Here is a 19,399-nt window from a genome sequence, read left to right on the forward strand (position 1 = left end):
AGACACAGCACAGCTTTCTAAAATGGGGCTGGGATGTGGGGGTGCAGTCATAGCTTAGAGGCAATCACTGCTTGCAACAGAGCTGCATGCACGTCAGTACTGGGCAACACCGAGTGCCAACAGCTGGGACTGTCCTGGGAGTGCCCAGGACAGTCCATTTGTCCTGGTGCCCAGTGAGGAGCTGCCCAGACAGCCAAGAGGAAGCACATACTAATAGCCATCCCCTCAGCAGTCAGGGACAGACTGGGCTGTCAAGGTTATCGTCATCTGAAGCATGGAAGATCAGGGAAGCAAACTCTCTTCCTTCCAGATTACTTATGGCCATACCAATCAGAAAGGTCAGCACTCACCTTCCTTCTCTGACTGTCTCAGTGAAACATAACAAGGCCCAGACCTAACATCCTGCTCAGCAAGCCCTTTCTGGATAGCTCACATTCTAACAGGGGACACCCTCTTGTGCAATTGTCACATACAAACTTCTCAACGTTTCTGGCAATTCAGCCTAAGCACATAAACCATTTCCCTGCATCAAATCTGAGTGGAAATAAATGTCAAGAGGTTCATTAGGGTGATCTTGGAGCTTTTCCTATGGAAAGGAAAACACAGCTTTTCTCAAGCAAGTATTCAACCACTTTCTCTTTCTCATTAGCTCAGGCCTCTTCAAATCAGGTCTGAATTAATCAAGGAACAAAGTCTATTCAGTTGGCACCATTTTACCTGAGAAGATGCCAGCTGGCTTTATTGCTTCCTCTCAGTGGACAACTCCACATCATCACCTCTAGTAGAGGTGGAGCTGGTGCTCTAGTAACTGTAAGGCTACCTTTTCCCCAGGCCACCACAACACCAGGGACTGCTTACTGGTCAGCATTTGTAACGATAAAGCCCTCCTCCTCAGGTAAACACTCTTTGCACACTCCTAAGTCTAAGGGTCTTTCAGATTTGAATGACAACAGCATAAACCAGAGGCAGAAATAAGACACATGAAATTTAAAAAGTTATTGTTTCTTTATTCTTTAAATAGAATTGCTCCAGACGTCACAGAGCTTCAACAATAATGAATGTTTGCACAACATTTCCTGGGAAGAACCTTTTCCTCTCCAGCTTACTACAGTTCAGTGACAAATCTCAGGCTTTTTTAAGGCTGTTCATAGAGGGAACAGCTGACTGGGGGGGGGGCTTGTGTGATATGTTAAGGGATATCCATCATACCTTGAGCTTGGCTTGGATCTCTCTGGCTTTCCGCCTTGCCAGGACCTGGATGTGACTAGATACCTGCATTGAAAGACAAAATTCCATCTTCATTCCAGAGGAATACTTGGTAGCTTCTTGTAGAAGTAAACACACCTTAGGCAGTTATTTAGGGTTGGGGGTAGGAGGGACTGGAGATAACAACGAGCTCCTTTTCTGAACATAACTCCAGTGCCATGAAATGGGGTGGAAAGCCAGCAAAGATGGGCCATCTAAGGCAGGTCTAGGCTGCTCAGTGCTTTGTCCAGCATAGCCTGCATAATCATTCCCGAATTACAAAGATTCCTTTTTCATCTTGTGCACCAGGCATTTTCAAAATCATCACTGCTGTCTTGTCTGCCTGGGCTGAACAGGGAACCTTCATGCAGAGAACCACTGATGTTCCCTGAAACATTCATTAGTAGTAGGCCAAGCAAATAAAATCACACTATTTAACAGTAGAAAAATTTGTGGGTCACAAATGTGACTGGGAGACATGAGCATCAGAAACCTCCTGAGCTGACTCTTCCTGCCATTCTTATTAGCCAGCTCAGCACAACAACAGAAAAAAAAAGTCAGCAAAGACTTTGGAGAAAAGTCAGAAACTACCAACAAGTGAACAGCAAGAAATTTGTTCTCGTTAGCCCTCATAATCTCTAGTGGCCCAAAGAAGCTAATGTTTACAGGGAAAACGGTACACTTACCTGTTTCCTTGTGCGTGTTTTCCCTGTTCTCAGCTTAATATAGCGGGCAATCAACTCATTTCGGCCTGGAACAGAGAAATAATGCAAATACAAGCTTAGAAAGCAATGACCTCAGCAAAAAGATAGGCAATTCCATTGTGTATCTGTAGAGAGCAGCAGCAGGATGATTCTGTCACACTCTTTTCTTTCTTACAAAGGAACTTATTAGCACACATGGCAGACATCTGAGTGTCAGGAGCAGTCTCCTACAACATCCCCATAGGCACACTGACATCGTATGGGCCAGATAATTGGACAAGGGGGTTGACGAAAATTGTCTGAACAGATGGATGGGGTCCCAGTTGACAATGAGCTGACAATGAGCCAGCAATGCACCCTTATGGCAAATCCCAGTTGTCAACAGGTCAAGTGATCCTTCAGCTCCACTCAGCACTGTTGAGGTAACATTTGGAATACTGAGTCCAGTTCTGGTCTCCTCAGCACGAGAAAGGTGTGGACATACTGGAGCAAGTCCAGCAAGAAGTCAGCAAAAATTATTAAGAAACTGGAGCATCTTACCTATGAGGAGAGGCTGAGAGAGATGGGTCTGTTCAGCCTGGAGAGGACTCAGGGGCAGTTTTTAATCAATAATAAAATAAATACCTGATGGGAGGCAGTGAACGGAAAAAGAGAGCCATCCTTCTCTCAATAGTGCCCAGTGATAGAACTAGAAACAACTGACACAAATTAACACATATGAAATTCTGTCTAAAAAGAAAAAAAAAGAAAAAAAAAGAAAAACCCAATTGTTTTTTACTATAAGGCTGGTTAAACATTGGCACAGGCTGCCCAGAGAGGTTGTAGTCTCCATCCTTGGAGGATAGTCACAACCTACTGGACACTGCTTGAGCAGCAGGGCCAGACTAGGCAGTCTGAAGAGATCCCTTCCAAGCAAAAGGAGCCTGTCATTTTGTGTAACTAAGTCCAAGCAAATAAACATGGAAACAGCTACACAGAATTCATCAGCTTGATATGATAGAGTGAATTACAAGTGCTTTCAGACTCCTGCAGGCAGACTATCCAGGTTTATTACACTGGCTTCCATGTACCAATGTAAGCAGTCACACAGATTTTATTCTCTTTCTGAAGATGGAGGAATGAAGAGCAGAAACAGAAAGGCAGCAGTTACACATCTGAACCCTAGGCTGGTTCAAGGCAGAAAACATGACAGAAAAAGAGGAGGCTCTGCAAAATAACACATTTGTGGTGACCACAGTAGTAGCAAGGTAGTGGGAGTGGGAGCTGCAAGGCTGCGAGACATCTTGATATGGCTGCAAGTGTTTGCAGAATGAAGAAGGAATGAACCAGGAAACAAAGCCACAGCTCTTGTGAAGTTTATTTATAACAAAATTATGAAACCCCAGTATTGTCTGTGGAAAGTTTGTGGGCAGAGAACTTGTACATTAGGACATCACAGACATCAAAAGGCAAGCAGTGAAATCAGTATTAAACTACCAGTATTAACTATTCCAGTAGTTTAATATTCCATGAAAAACCTGTACCTTGTTTTTATTTTAAACTCTTATTTCACTCAACCCTGAAATGAAATGTAAGCAAGGAAAGACTATGCTGGAATTGGCCACTCAACCCTTTAGGGAATGACTGGCAAAGCCCTTAATTCCATCTGTTTCTGAAATAGAAGAATGCAAATGTCCATGACTGCAGTTAGGCCATGTTCATGAAACACAACCAATGCACACACAGGGATGGGAAAGCGTTTTACATGTACAGATCTTAATCTTTTTCCTAATGGTGTCATTATAGCAGCTCCCCTTATTCCCCTGGGAGAAGAAACGGGTCTGTAGCTGAGAAATCAGCTCCAGCTCCTGTAAATACAAATTAGGAACTGTGTCTGTGCCAGAAACACAATGCCCTGCCCTGTAAGCACTGACCTCTTCAAGTTCCCACAGTTTCTGCTTTAGCACAGTGTCATGCCATGGGGAGTTTGGTGGGAGCAGATGCTGTTCTGCCACCTTGCACCTGGCTGCTCTTCCAACCCATGTAAACCATTTTTACAAAGCCGAGACCAATTACTAGCGGCACATATCCACACCACCTTCCTCTAGTGCCAACAATAATATTTATGGCTTCTCAAAGCTTCCATCTGTTTAGACATGGATCCAAGCTGAAAGGTAAGAAGGAACTGAAGTGACTCTTCTCAAACAGATGCCGACATATAAGGAATTTCAGGACTGTTTGAGACATGCTAGAAGTGGGAAATGTGCTGAACAAAACAAGGCACTCAAACCCTATTATCTATAAAGAAAGAAGGAGGAAATTTTTTGTGCAAAAAGAGGACCCTTTGAGAGGGAAGAAGAGAGAGTTAATGGAAAAGAGAGGAAAAACTAGCCTTGAGAAGAAGTGGATGAGGAGAATTGCAGGCAAACTTTTAAAGAGTATGTATCAGGCTACACTGAAAATCTGAACACATGGGAACTCTCCAGACATTGACTCAGTTATGGGTCATCCTTGCATAACTAATTTCAGTGGATTCTCAACCACATACAATAAATTTTATGGAGTAAATTCATATTTGTAGCATTTCCAATTAAGCAAAGAAATTATGGAGACTGAACAGTCTGACAGAACACTATTCTGCTTCAGCAGCAAGGGGTTGCAGGGGTAATCTGTACGAGAGGATGCCATGAACAGCTCTGTGCCAGCCACAGCCAATTCCAGCCACAACGAAACTGGATGAAAATAACAATCAATCCATCAAATCCCCAACCAGTCAGAGGAGCACAAGCTACCTTTGCTGGAACATGTTTTGGAAAGAGCAAGAGCCAGTAGGGACAGGAGACACATGAGGAGCCACAAAAGGAGACCTAAAAATGCACAGGAGAAATACAAGATAGGTAGAAAGATGAATTTGAAGAAAAGGAGACATGTGGTAGGGGACATTCCTGGGGATGTGGCTGGAAAAGTAATCTTGGAAAAAGTTGCTCCATGACAGAAGAACATTTTGATGCAACTGCAGCACCCACGCCAGAGCAGAGACAACCTTGAAAGGACTGCAGCCCATTGAAAACCCATGCAGAGAAGAGAAGCAGCTAGAAACAAGGAGCACCAGAGGGGAAACAAAACAAAATGAAAAAAAAAAAAGCAGGAACTGGCAGAAAGAGACCTTTACACAGTGATGCCAATCTCCTGCGTCACCCTGCACCTCATCAAAGGAATTAAGAGGGACTGAGTGTTAGAGAGAACAAAAGGAGGGAAACAGAGTAGGAAGCAGGGAGAAGAGACAATAAACTGTAGTCAAGCCTGGGAAACTGGGAGGTATTTCCATAAGTGTGCATTTAACTGTTTGTCTTTGACAACGGCAGCAGCAAAAACTGCGAAGTTCCCTCAGGCCACTCAGGCCACTCAGGCCACATACTTCACCAAAAAAGACTAGTGGGAGGAGAAATTGTTGCACAGATTGCAGATATTAGATGCCAGTACAGAAATTCTCTAGAAAGAAACTCCATAGAGCATTTAATTGTGGATCATCAGATTTTCTAGTTTTAGAATTCACTTCCCACTTGCTAATAACTCTCATACTGTTTCCCTATTCCAGAAGTGTGTCCTCACAGTGAGGTTAAAACAGGAAAGTGGCAGGTTATATTAAGCTAATAAAGGTACTGGTAGCTCAAAAAAGAAAAAAAAAGGAAACTCAAACAAAAAAAACCACCAACAAACAAACAGATGACTCTACAAAGACATTCATCACAGGGATTACTAAATATAGAACTATGTAAATTGCCAAGCCCAGTGAACTGCAGCAAGGCACTATTAAATTACCATGAATCAAAACTGCAAGAGAAGCAAGTCCTAAATATCTTTTGTATTCTTATCAGTAGTTAGATGTAAGCAGGTACTATGTGGCTGCAAGTCTGTAGGCTCACAGGCTCCAGAAGGCACTTTCTTTGTTTCACAACCCTGGCTGCAGGGTCAGCAAAGACCAGCACTCCTCATTTGGCTGGAACAGGCAGAGCTGTCATAAACCGTCAGATGGTTCATTTTTTAGAGCCATGTGAAGTGTCCCTCAGTAACCTGATCATATGTTGTGTTCTTAGAATAACTCCTGCTGAGGTCTGCCATGGTCACCAGAACCTGCCAGCAGTTGTGACTCCTCTGTCGAAACCGCGCATTGGGTTTCACGAAGCTCCAGCCAACATTCCAACTGTGGCACAGCACCTTTATCCTCCCTGGAGCCTTTCCCTTGAAAGCATGGCACAAAAAAAGTAGCCAAGAGATACTCTCTTATGTTCTTTACCTCTTACTCTCAACAGTTAAATTTCCAAGGGCAGCAATTTGCCTCCCATTCCGCCTTCCACTAAATTGCAAAATTTTGCATTCAGGAGTTATCCAAGAAGGAATTGCCTAAGAGAAGTGAATAAGGAGGGTTTTGGATTCTCCATTCTACACCTGTGCACCTTTGAATATAACAGCAGAGAAGTCTCTTCCTGTAATGAAGGGAGATAATCAAGGGAATTCCCATCACCATAGGAAGCATTTTCCAGCCCTACCTCAAAGCTTCATGCTGACTTTCTCTTAGTAGAAGGATATTAATTTTTCTGCCTCTTGTAAGCAGTATCTCTTTAAGACTTATACTTCCTCACACACCTGTTGCCAAACAAAGTGAGATCAAAGAATTCAGTGATGTCTGCAAAATCCTTTCAGTGGGAAACAGCACAGAAGTATGTTTCTTGGCAGATTCTGTATCTTTCTGTGCCCAAAGCAAACATTTGCAACTACCTCTAAGTAGTTCTGTAAGAGAAGCAACTATCCAGCTGTATCCAGTGAAAGGTTTATCAAAAGGAGGTCAAGAAAGCCATCTCAACTCCCATTTCAATCTCTCTGTGTCACTTAATGCTATTTCCTGGGACATGACAGTCTCCTCGAACTTATTTAATTAACTGCTGGTTACAATCAACATAAACATAATGAACTGTGTGCATCAGACAAATAAATCTAGACAAAAGAGGGAAGGTAAGGACACCTCGTTTGTCCACCAAATGTCAGTGTTTCTCTGTGCATACAAAGCAAAACTAACCACCAACCAAGTCTTACCAGAAAGACACTTTTAGACAAAAGCAGCTGTCTAAAAGCAGTTGTTGCATGTCCATATGGGACTAACTGCCACTGGGGTCTGCACAACCTTACTGCCCACCTCTCATTCCACTGCTTCCTCCTCCCAGCTATGCTAAAGGTCTTCCTGGACATCAGCTGTTCCAGAAGTAGGGCTACATGTGTCAGAAACCACATTTTCGTATTTCTGATGGTTAATCCCATCTTTTCCTCAAGATGCACAGACACCCAACTTTTACTAATATAATCTAGTTTTAATGCTACCTTTATTAAGACTTTCCTTTCATCACAAACCACATTTTCTCACCAAAGCCTTGGTGAGAAGATTCTGTTTGGTTCTTATACTCAAGAGGCAATAATGGAACTTCGTACACCACTATGATCACCATACTAAGAACATTTCCCGTGAAAGGGACCATGGAAAACCATACTGCATTTTATGGCACTGACCTATCCTACCTTTGACATCTTTGACCCCAACAGTGCAGAACTTTAGTGCCCAACAGTCAGGTTTGAGTTCCCATAGCACAGTTACACACACCAATGAACATTATATTCAGCTGGGAGAAGAAAATGTCCTCATTCTGATCATTTATTCCATGCTTGAATTTTCTCAGGATTACCCTTCCACACAAAGATTCTCTAAGCTCATGCAAGCCCTACAGAAAGGGGATTTTGAAATAAAGAATCAAAGAAGGATGAGCCAATACTTCTGAAAAATACCGAAACAGTCAGAAGCCTGAAAACTCAATATTTAAGTGATTAGCACCATCACAGCCAGCTCTTCCCCAAAATACCTGTTTTTACCATTTGACTGTGCAAGTTCTGAGCTCCTTCCTCTTCTGAAATGACAAAGTCAAAGCTTTATTTGCTGGGCAGAATGCACCAGTCAAGCCCCTCACATGGCAGTCGGGTGATTCATCTGTCTGAGGTCATAGAATTCAGTTGTCTCATTTACTAACTGGTGTAAACACTGAAACCCTCTCTTGTGTAAAAGGTCTTTGGCTGGAAAGGTTAGTGTTTACTCCTCTCCTTTGCCACTGCACAGCCTAAATTCACAGCCAGAAACACAAGAACTGCTACCACCATTTAGAAACTGCTGTTTCTTGGTGGTCAGTTTAAGATGCTTCATATAAAGTGTTTGGCTGTGGGATAACAATTACAGACCCTGCAGATTTGGGGAAGCTTCTTATTGGTTCCAAACAAGTACTGGAGATAAATGAAAAGTCAGCCACCATAGGTGTAGTTAGAGCAACACATTTTTCATCAACAGAACAATCTGAAAAGGTTTCCCTCTCCTTAGCTGGTCATTCCTCCTCCTGCAACATTCCATCAACCGCTGTGTGCAGCTGTACTGACTACATTGATGGGAAAAGGGGAGGGGGGACGGGGAGGAAAGACTGACATGCACCACTCTAATTACCAATAATTAAAAAATAAAAACGTCCCCATGTGGATTTTGTTGTTGGTTTGGTTTTGTTTTGTTTTTCGCCCCCATCAGCCTATTTTTAATTGGATTGGTGAACTAGTTCATTCTGTGGTCACATTAACCACGGCATTGGCACAGCAAAGAGAACAGAGAAAGAATCGGTGCAGAACTTCTTAAACCAGTTTTGCCACCAGAGAAACTGTAGCCTGGAACTGTACTCCACCTAACCCTCACACGAACAGGCTGGTAAGAAAATGGGCAAGGCACTTCCTGTGCTTGCATCATTTGTCTAAAGGCTAAACAGCGTTAAACTGCCTTCTAATTACTGCCCCAAGGGCTTGTGGAGTTATTCCTTGTAAAGATGAGCATTTACTAAGGTACAACAATGTATGCGGGCAGAAGTCCCTCCCCATCAGCCTAATGCAAAGCTCCAGGCTATGCAGCCCTTCACCACACCTCAGTCTTTAATAGTGCTTTTCAGTGCATAAATTCAATGTCCTCATCAGCTTTGTTTTCCCACATTATCGCCTCAGGCCACAGAAATGTAAATTAATCCATCCCATAAGTACTCTCCCATATACACGTTAAGGGCTGCAAAAGGAGCAAAGCTGGGACTTGTTCTGGTACTTCCCAGAGTTAAGACTGATAAGAATCCTACAGAAAATGTTTAGATTCAGTTTGGCTGGGAAATCCCACAATCACACCAAAGCAGCTGCATATAGTAACATGAGTCCTTTCATATGCCAGGGAGTGTATCAGATAACACCTGAAAGAGCCAATAACAATCCTACATGGAAAGACATGTCAAACTAACAGCTTTCAGTCTCTTGGGACACCTGAAAATGACCTTATAGAGGCACAAAGACACTTTACTCACCAAGGCCCGGGTTCAGAGAAACTTGACTACTGAGGGTGGCACTGAAACCAATGTTTAACTGTAACAGCATTTTCCCGTTCCCATCAGTCCAAGTTCTACATTACAGATCTGGACATCTGCTGATTTCTTCCTTGATTCAATGAATGTCTGCTCATTTCGGTATCTTCCAATAACTGTAGGGCATCTGAAAGCAATTCTCAGTGATGTTGTCTTAAGGGATAGCAAAAGCTTTAGCCCTTCTCCTGGTTTTGTGGTCAGCTGCCCCTGCCAGCACCAACAGTACAGGGTTTCTGGCAGACTTCTGCCCCAAGTGCTAATCTTGTGCATGTGCCCAGGTGACAGGCTGACCAAGCACTCAAAGCTTCAGCTGTAACAGAAATTAGAGCTAAAAGGTGTCTGTGAGATCTGTGCAGCCGCTTGCTGCCTGACCAGCACAGACCATGCAGTTTCTCAGGGCATCTGGTCTGGTCTGGTCTGGCTCAGTCCTGTGAGGAGTCATGACTGCTTCACTTAGCACCTAAGACCACACCACCACCCAGTCCCAGCCAAACGACTGAGAATTACACAGCAGCCTCAAGGAGAGTAAAAGAACCCAGAGACTGTTCTTGCATTATACGAATAAATTAATACTGATTTTTTAAAGTGGAATGGCTGCTACCACCCATTTTCAGTTTGTGCCATCATAATTTAGAGTGATTTTTGATCACTTGAAGCCATTAAGTTGTAGATTCAGCTTAAACAAATGCCTGGACAGTCCTGAAAAAAGTGGTTGCCTTTCCCCCTCCATCCCTCTCACCAGACTATTCCATGGATCAGTTCAACTCTAATCTGGCAGAAATCTGTCCAGCTCATTTTGCCAACATAGTTTACAAGCAGTTTAGCAATCTAACATGGATCCACAAGGAGTGTACTAGAAACTGAAGTTAGCCTAAAGAACAGGAGCACAAAACTGGAAGCAGAGCAGGGGAGCAAGGAAACACAAGTGGCAGCTCCCTCTTTTCTTCTGCTGTGAACTGTAAGGTCATCTCACCATTTCTGAAGGAAATATAGTCTTGGTCCCAACACAGAACAGTTCCATACCATCCCAACTTTATCTAGAATAGTTGTTAAAGATGTCATACTCTGTAACAGGTGAAAAGAGAATGTGGACAGAAAAACCTAGCAGAAACACAGATTGAATAATTGCATAGCCACCCAAGGACGGGTCTGGGTAATAGCTGAATTCTGCCAAGATCATGAAAATTCCTTACAGTGGCTTGTGATATTCCCTGTTCCTTCCCACCCTGTTCTCTTTCTTCTCCTAACACTGGCACAATTCTGTTCCAGATTCTTTAAGTACCTGTTCCCTGACTGAGTTTACAGTCTGATAGATAACTGGGCAACCATGATTCAGGAAGGAGTGCAGGAACATGAGGTTGACAAAACTATTTAAGCTGCAGAGATACTTAAAAATACACATGGATCCAGAAGGAAATTTGCACATATCTAGGTGCTTCAGCTACCTTCGAGATGAAAGCTTCTATACCTAGATTTGTCAAATCACTTTTCCTCAACTTTAGCCATTAAGGATCAGATGAGACATGAACAGCTTAAGCAGAGCTGGCTTTGCCTCTGAGCCCAGGAGCAGACGAGATGATCTTTGAAGGTCTCTCCCAGCACCATTTTCTGTGATACTACTACTAAAGACGATGATGCCGTGTTTATATGCACGAATGCTCATAATCCCCATCAGGGTTGAAAGAACCACTGAGCTGAATGCCACACGTGCTCGGGTGTTACCCTGTAACACTGCCATGTGCAGAAACGGGCCTGTGTCTGCAGCACTTGCAGTCAACAACTTGGGCATTGCTATTGGGTTACCTCACCAAGCATTGGTTACACTCCTTGCCCTCCTGCCCACAGACTCCGACCGACCGAAGCTCCTGGAAAGGCATTTGCAACTATTGTACAAATCAAACCCAAGAGGAAAGGAATGTGATTCTAAAGGCATTTTCCATGAAAACAGTGTCATTTCCTGATCAAGAAGCCAGAGACAGAGGAAGCCTCTGGCTGTTAATGTGCATGGAGTGAGACTCTGAGAATGTGAAGGAGTACCCAGAACATGGGTCACAAGTTCAAGGTGACAGCAATGAGCAACAGCTGCTGGCTATGCACCCTTCAGCAGCAGGTGTACCCAGGCCCCAGAGGTTTCAGTCAGCTCTGCCAGTGACCAACAGATTTACAAGACCATCTGTCTGGGCACAAACTGCACACAGCCTTCCCAGTTTTGCTGCCCAGATCTTCACCACACACAGACAATACAGGGTTTGTTATGGATTAGCTAATGAGCAACTGTTTAAACCAATAGACAGCCCTAGTTCTCCTGTGCTCATTATCTGGATCCTACATGAATGAGAATACTGCTTGTTCTTTTAGCTGTCATGCTGGCTTTTTCTGACCAAGCAGCTTCCCTTCAGTTTGGGCACTAGAAAATGGAAAGGTTATGTTGTCTTACACTGGTTTTGTTTAAGGAATAAGGAATGCTTTTGAAAGCGACTTTAAAAGAAAGTTCATGTGATAGGTTTTTCTTGCTTGCACTGTAGAAGTAAGGGAGTTCCTTTTTGCCTGTGCCAGATCTCCCCACAATCTGCATATTGGCCACAAGATCTGCATAATGACAGTATCAGCTCCCTCTATGTATATGCACACCCTTTCTTGAGAAATGCTGTCATCCTTCTCTACTCAATGTTTGGCTAATTGACAGAAGACAAACTCTGAGAAAGCACTCCTGGAATTTACCTAGAAGTCTGCGCTTTTTGTTTCAGACCTAAGGAAGGGTTCCTGCGTCAATCAGTCTAATAAACATACTGATGTCACAAAGCCACAGGTAGTATGAATCACAATGCTAACAATTTACAAAATCATGCAGACATTTACAGTGTAAAGCCACCTAATACCCACTATTCTCTTGTTTCCTGTGTAAAACCATAGCACTTCCCATCTGGAATCCTCCTCTCATTCATGTAAAACACAGATACACATGCGCACATACACACACCATTCTTTGGGACTAGTTTCACAAATACAATCCTTATAGTTTTGTCTGATACAAGTTTAAAAGTCCCCAACAACAGCATTTCCATTCTAGCTCTTCAGAGGAGAGAGATCCCTCAGCACTGAGCACCATGTTTTCCTGAAGTCTTTGCTGATATCCATCCTATATTCTTCCTTTCTCCCCCATTAATCCTAGTCATGCTCACATGTTCCACATAAAATCCCTCTCCCTCCTAAATGTTAACACCCTTCAAATATTTTTAGACTGTTATTATGTGTCCCCCCACCCTCCACCTTTCAGTCATCACTTAGCCAAGCTATGTATATTTAGCTACTTTAATCTTTCCTCCTAAATCAGTCCCTTCAACTCCCAGGGCTCAATGTTAAGTCTGGTATGCTTGCTCTTCTCAGAACTCACTCCATGTTTTTGAGATCTTTCTGGTAATGTGTTTGCAGAAACCTGTCCAGAAGATAGCTTTACATGCACTTGTTTTAAAGAAAGAAGAAACCCAAGTCAGTGGGTATTATTAATTTTTATTTTTCATATCTGGTTTTCATTCCCAGATTTTGAATTCAATCTGAATTTTTAAATATTAATAAACCTTTGGTATTTGTAAGAGCAAATTAGCACCTGATAGTATTGACCCCAATTGTGAAAGAATGAAGTGGGTTTTAAAATGTAAAAGAACACTAAGGCTTTTAAACTAAACTTTTAAGAAGACCACTGGAAATGTGTAAAGTTATCCAGAAGAAGAGCAGAATCAAAACAGTAACATACAGCAAGGGAAAAGGCTGACAAATTAAATATACAGTCTCTCAGTTAAAAGGCAGGTGAGTGGATATACCTACAAAACATAAAAGCTGGCCTACCACATTAGAAATCAATTAAACTCGATGTGTTACCTACAATGAAAAAAAAAATCCGACCAAGTGCCTTTCTGACAACAGAACACTACAAATTAACTCTATCTTGGAGAATTACTAAAAGTTTGAAATTTAAGTGAAAAAGTCAGAGGAAGAGCCATAAGGGTAATGCAATGTTGCCAATGAAGGAAATCACTAAAACACGACAAAAACTCTGTGGCTGCAGACGTACACAGTGAGAAAAATGTCATACTAGACAGCTCACTTTTTTTAAGCCTGACAGATAAATATGGGTCTACAAAACTGCTAAAAATCAAAAGGGACAGGAAAAAGTATGTGCCCTTTATTGAAACAACAGAATGAAGCCCCCACAAAAGGAGTCACAATAGTTTGGATAACATGTAGTACACAATAAAATTGCTACTATATTTATGTTCAGTATACTAAGCATGTTAAGGAAAGATGCCACAGCCAGTACTGTTAACTGCAAGAAGATTTCTGGTGGGCTGGTATTTCAAAAGCAGCAAATTTCTCAATATTCAAGAAATGCTCGGAATTCATGGAAAAATACTTCTTTTTACGCTTGCATGGAGAGAACACCAGTTAAACTGACATACAGCTTAACACAAAAAACCATAAATTTGGCTTACAAAGGAGATGGAAGGAAAAGCACGACAAACTCCAGCAGAAGTCTAACTCACTGCTAATGTCTCCAGAAGTCTGGCTTTGTCTAGTCGACAACAAAGAACCAGAGCTACACAAAAGCAAAGCTGAAAGATGACTGAGTGAAACAAAACCTTGTTATTGAGCAGCTCCAAAACATTACACCTACCACCAGAGGGGAGGGCAAAGTCTGCATCCTGACCAATTGTCCACAAATCCAAGTTTTGTCTGTCTTCTAGTGTTTAAAATAGGAGATTCCTTTTTTTTTTCCAAAACCATGGGATAAGGGGCTGTTCTACAGTTCACTAGGTCATACTAATGGAAGGGATAGGAACTTCAGAAGTATCTCTCTGAGGGATATCACAGCTGAAGTACAAATTTTGCAATTACCTGGAACATTCAGTTCAGTGTCAAGTGAGCACATTCTCAGCATGTTCCAATACCTTTGATTGAAACATCATCAGGTTAAGATGCTAAACTACAATACAGAGGAAAGCATTTGAAGACTGACACCTCGAAGGTTTACATATTTTAAATAGCAACGATGCTCTTCCCTCCCCTCAAGGAGAAGTGTTTATGAACTGGGACAGGCAGCGTATGTTTTATGCTTCTTCGGATTTATGTGCTTTCCAGTTCTACTTTTAGTGAGTCTTTGAGGCCAGGGAGAACATGAAATGATAACTTATCCCTTTGAGATAAAGGCATTATCCTGCAAATTTACCTAGGCATTTCAGAATAGGGGTGGGAGGGACCACCTGTGACCTGGTAACTTTGGCAGCATCAGACTGACCTTTCATCCCATCTTCAGTCATGTTGCAAACCCAAGTCTTTGTGGTCCACTAGCCTGCTCCAGGTTTTAACTAGTAACATGGTTGGCTATCCCTCTTCTATCACTCAGCCTCTAAGCTTTGGACATCTTTAAGTATTTCCTATCAGCAATTCACAAACAGATGGCACCAGCACGGGGCGATGGATGACTGCCCTCAGCTGTCTGCCCCTCCCTGCTCAGCACAGAAATGGCTGAGCTGTTTGAAAAGCAGCTGCTAAACTAGTGACTCCTTCAGAACAGCCATCTAACAAACACCCATCAATTCTAGCCCCTCTTGCAAAAACGTGCTCCAAGCCAGGTGTTCCTGCAGTGGAAGGAAACACTGGACAGCTAAGGCAGTAATTCGTTTCTTCCAAGCTCTTACTGTCTCTCTTGTATTTTTCATTTCTCTGCTCTCAGAACTGTTGGGAGACCTGGTCTATTTAGCATCTCCATGCAAATCTCACAAAGGCACTAAGCTTTTTCCCTCTTCTTTCTCTAGATCAGTACTGAAGATGCCAGGAGATACCAAACACCTAATTCTGTGATTGTGTATTTAGTACAAATGCTAGATATTATTGCTCCCATGGAAAAATATTGTTGGAAAATGTAAGTGACAGATTTGTAATACTGTACCCCCACAGTGTTCTAGCAGGCAACGCTCATAAAATTATTCTGCAAGACCTTAGTGATACCAGAAGGCACCAGAGCAGTTAAGTGCCCCAGACTCAATGTTTCTAACGTCAACACAATGACTAGGAGAAAGGACAGCATTCCATATCAGACAAGACAGCTGCTTGTGCCTTAAGCAGGTGGTCAGCAAAGCCTGCTGGAAAGGCCAGTGAGGGCTTGCACCCAGAGCGTGCTGTGGCATGAGCTTAGTCAGGATGCTGCCTCCACACTAAAATGGAACTTGTCGAGTATGGAAAGAGACAATGGAAGGAAAGGCAGCAAAGGAATCGAGATGCAGATTATCAGTGTACAGAGAAGAGCTTGGCTGACTTTGGTGTGAAGGTGGAATCATGTTCAGTCAGCAATCAGCAGTGTCGCCTAAAGAGCTGTAAACAAGCCGACTTTGAAGAGGCATGGAGACATGAGCATGTAGAGGCTGAAACACACCTTTCTGTACAATTTTAAACGCATTTAAGTGAAACAGCACAAATTCTTTATTTTGCCTCAATGCACTTCAGCTAAAAGCTGCTAACTTTAAACTGACAACAGCTTGCCTCACAAAAGGTGAGAAGCATGTAAATTGCACGTAGGAGAGATTCTGAGACCTGGAGCATCTTGCCCAACATAGTAGTACCACACGAGCCACTGCTCAGTGAGAAACAGTGAAATGGTCCCAGTTTTGTCAGGGGAAAGGGGCATACACAGCTCTCTGTAACACCTCACCCCTTGGTTCAGAGAGCTCTGTGCCAGTCGGTCAGAGGGTGGATAAATAACCATCCCATCAGAGGCAGGGCCAGCTCCACATCATGCTTGCCCTGTTCCACGAGCTGGCTTGTGAGTACTGAAGATGAAATCAGGGACTATATTTATTCTCCCTGCCCGGTCATATCTTTCTATAGATCCCAGACAGGGCCCCACTTCCTTGGCCGGGATCCTGGAGACGAGTAAGCAAAGGAGGGCATAAATCAGCGCCTGGGTTCTGTCAGGAGCACACTGAACCAACCGTCCACACTCAGAACAGGTGCACTGAAGGCAAGCAGGGACACTGTCCCATTTGGAGTAGTGGGGGAGGGCTTGCAGAAAAGCTCTTTATTTCTTCTCCCTGAGCTTACCCTAAACTTTTCACCCTGCAACTGGGTTATTTACCTTCTGCAGTTCACCAGTCCAGTCAACTAGATGTCTTCCACTTAACACCAATCTATGCTAAGTCAGGCTCAGCTAAGTCTCATTGGCTTCTGTAGCCCTTCGTACTTCACTTTTGCTCTCACTTCTTTTCTTGTCTTTCACTCTCTGCTCTGACACATTCACTCCAAAGCTGAAATACTTCAAGGACCATGCAAAATGTTCAGTAAATTAATACAATCTTAAAACACAACTGTAATTTTTCACCGGTAATTTTAAAAGTCACCCATCATGAAAAGTAGTGCAGATATAGAGCAACAAGGAGCATGTCACTAGTTCATGCTTAATAACCATGGGGTGGATTCTCAAGTAATATTTTAGTCTGAGTAACATGTTAAGCAAGCATTGCTCCCTAAAGAAGCAGACTTACTTTAATCTCAGTCATGGCTGCTCATTCCCAATCTCACCATCCTTTCTCTAAACACCAGCACAAGCAGGTGAGCAGTATCCCAATTAAAGTTCTGACCACGTTAGTTTTAAGCTGGATCAGTTCCCCGGTTGGTTCCATAGCACAACCACAAAAATGTCTGCACCAGCACAGAGCAGGAATTGGTGTCTGCCTAAGAATACTGGCCCTAGATTAGCCTCAGGGTGATCAGCCTTACCCAACCTATATGGCTCTTCCCAGACACAATGATGTATGTACCCAGTAAAACCACCCACTGTAGATAAGGCCATGTAAACAAGACCCCACCCACGCTCCCACAGTCAGAGCAATCTATTCCCTTGCTCAGGGAACAATGGCCTGATGGGTGAACAGAAACCTGCAGAATGACTTGTGAAGTGCTCATTAGGAAGCTCCAGGGCATGCACGGAGCATCCCATGATGGGGCCGGTGAAGACAGGCAGATTCCAATGTACAGGGGTAAAAAAAATAGCAAGCACTGACTGGGTAGAAAGAGGGCTGCCTTCCGTAAGACCCTTGATAGTGTTCTGAGAAACTGGCCACCTTGGGACTTAAAACCAAATCCTGGGCATTCAGCCTTTGCTTTGCTTTTTAGTCTCAGAAGTACCAGGTGGCTTCTTGCTATACTCAGCTAGACAATCCAGGCCAGACCAACATTTTATGAACAAAATCAAAAGAGAAATTTTAACTGTGGAAAAGGTCAAAGATCCAATTGAAAAGTATGTGTATCACGTATAAAGTTGACTTCTGCTGCAGCTGCAAGCCAGAGCTTCTCTGTATTCAGGGCTGGGTATCTGGTTAGCTAGATGAGAAGAACCCACAAGTGAAAGATACTTGTACCAGAGCTATGAGAACGCAAACTACAATGAAAAGGAGTACACAGAACTTTCTGCCCTTCTTAAGATCTGAAAAGTGTAGCTAGTAAATGAACTGTAGGCACTTGCACACCAGCAGAGCCATTCAGGGGTTCAGGAGCTGAACTTCTGTCCTGTAGCACCAGACAGAGTCCATCACCTGATCTTACCTCCAACAAGAACAGTGAAGACAGCAGCAAGAGATACCATAAAAGATAGGCCTTGTCACACCATTGAGACATTAGATTATATATATTTATATATAAAGATTCGGTCAGTAGCACGCTCAACTCTGAGATCTACCTTATTGATAGTCCCCTGAAAAAGATACCTATAACTCCGTCTCCTTTGCTAATGTCAAGATCTTCACACCGATTTTCCTAAATACAACTCGAGGCAACCAACAGCATCAGCCTGGGAACACCTGAGAGAAGGGAATTCACTCAGAGCATCACTGGGTGCACAGGGCAGGCTGCCTGGAGCACTGTGTTGTGCCCTTGGTCTCTCCTTACCATACATCTTGCCTTCGTCGGACAAGATAATCTTGCGCCGGCCGCATGGTGGGTAGATGGCTAGCGCTTCCTGGAAGCTCTGCTCAATGTCCGGACTCCACACGCCCTCGGCGTCATTGTCGATGGGTTTGTCCAAGGCCTCGCTGCCCCCCGAGTCGTTGCTCCCCTCAGGGGAGGTGGGAGAACTCCACTCGTTGGAGGTAATGGTGCCAGCTAGAAACTCCAAGGTGCCACGTGGAGGAGCAGACTCAGAACCTGCAATGGCAAGCACATCCCATCGGGCAGTTAGAAACCTTCCTCGCTAGGAAAATGGAGACACTAAAGCAAAAAAAGTAAAAAAAATCGCAGTCAGAAGGCATTTTACTTCAAGTTTATCTTAAATGATACCCACGTGTTGGATTTTTATTTATGTTGAGATGAAAACCCTTTCTACAAATCCTTCTAAAAAAAAAGCCTGCTCCAGTCTCTCTTTGGCTCATTAACTCTGTCACTTCCCAGTTCTCCTCAGAGGATTCTTCTTGTGTCCTTATCTGATTTATTTCTTTTTCCCTGCACTGTCATTATCCACGTAATTGTTATTTAACTTTCTGAAGCACACATAGATGGATTCAGCCTGTGTGAAAGACTATGCAAAATAAAGCAGTGATGAATTATCTAGTCATCACTGAGCACTGGGGTTGAAATTTTCTTAGATACTGTTTCACTGGATCAGACTTAGTAGTTGGTGTCACTTCTAACATTGACATTTCTTCTCAAGGATCAGCTGTGCTTTAAAAAAGCCGTTCCTGGAGCCAGACAGTTTAATGCAATGTCTTCCAAATCCCAGCATCATATCCTGGCAGGAGTAGAAGGCACCACAGTACAGGGATGACAGCACTAGGTAGCAGGTCAAGAACCAAGGTGCTTAGCCTGTTGTTACTGCTCATCTTCAGAACGACCTCAGGCAAATTCCCTCAGTTTCCTCTGCCTCTCTGCCCCTTCATCACTTACCAGTCTCAGGCTATTATATTTGCCACTGGGCAGGAGCAGAAATTGGTTTCTCATTGAACCTGAGCTGGC

The 19,399-nt window shown here is 43.2% G+C and overlaps 1 protein-coding gene across 5 annotated transcripts in view; it reads right to left on the reverse strand.

The window, feature by feature from the left end:
• TEAD4 (TEA domain transcription factor 4) overlaps positions 1 to 19,399 on the reverse strand; it is a 51,379-nt gene that overhangs the window by 18,496 nt on the left and 13,484 nt on the right. For 2 of the 5 annotated variants that reach the window (XM_082279235.1, XM_082279234.1), the window contains 3 exons: positions 18,341 to 18,595; positions 1,932 to 1,996; positions 1,210 to 1,272 (listed from right to left, as the gene is read on the reverse strand). In XM_082279235.1, the coding sequence (XP_082135361.1) occupies positions 1,210 to 1,272; positions 1,932 to 1,996; positions 18,341 to 18,347 (135 nt within the window). In that variant the 5' untranslated portion in view covers positions 18,348 to 18,595. Of the gene's footprint in view, positions 1 to 1,209; positions 1,273 to 1,931; positions 1,997 to 7,837; positions 7,935 to 9,346; positions 9,591 to 18,340; positions 18,596 to 19,399 lie in introns of those variants that run through there. The other 3 variants (XM_082279232.1, XM_082279236.1, XM_082279233.1) reach the window with 3 other exon arrangements.

This window comes from Coloeus monedula (genome assembly GCF_965178545.1).
Source record: "Coloeus monedula genome assembly, chromosome: 3".
In the NCBI taxonomy this organism is placed as follows: domain Eukaryota; kingdom Metazoa; phylum Chordata; class Aves; order Passeriformes; family Corvidae; genus Coloeus; species Coloeus monedula.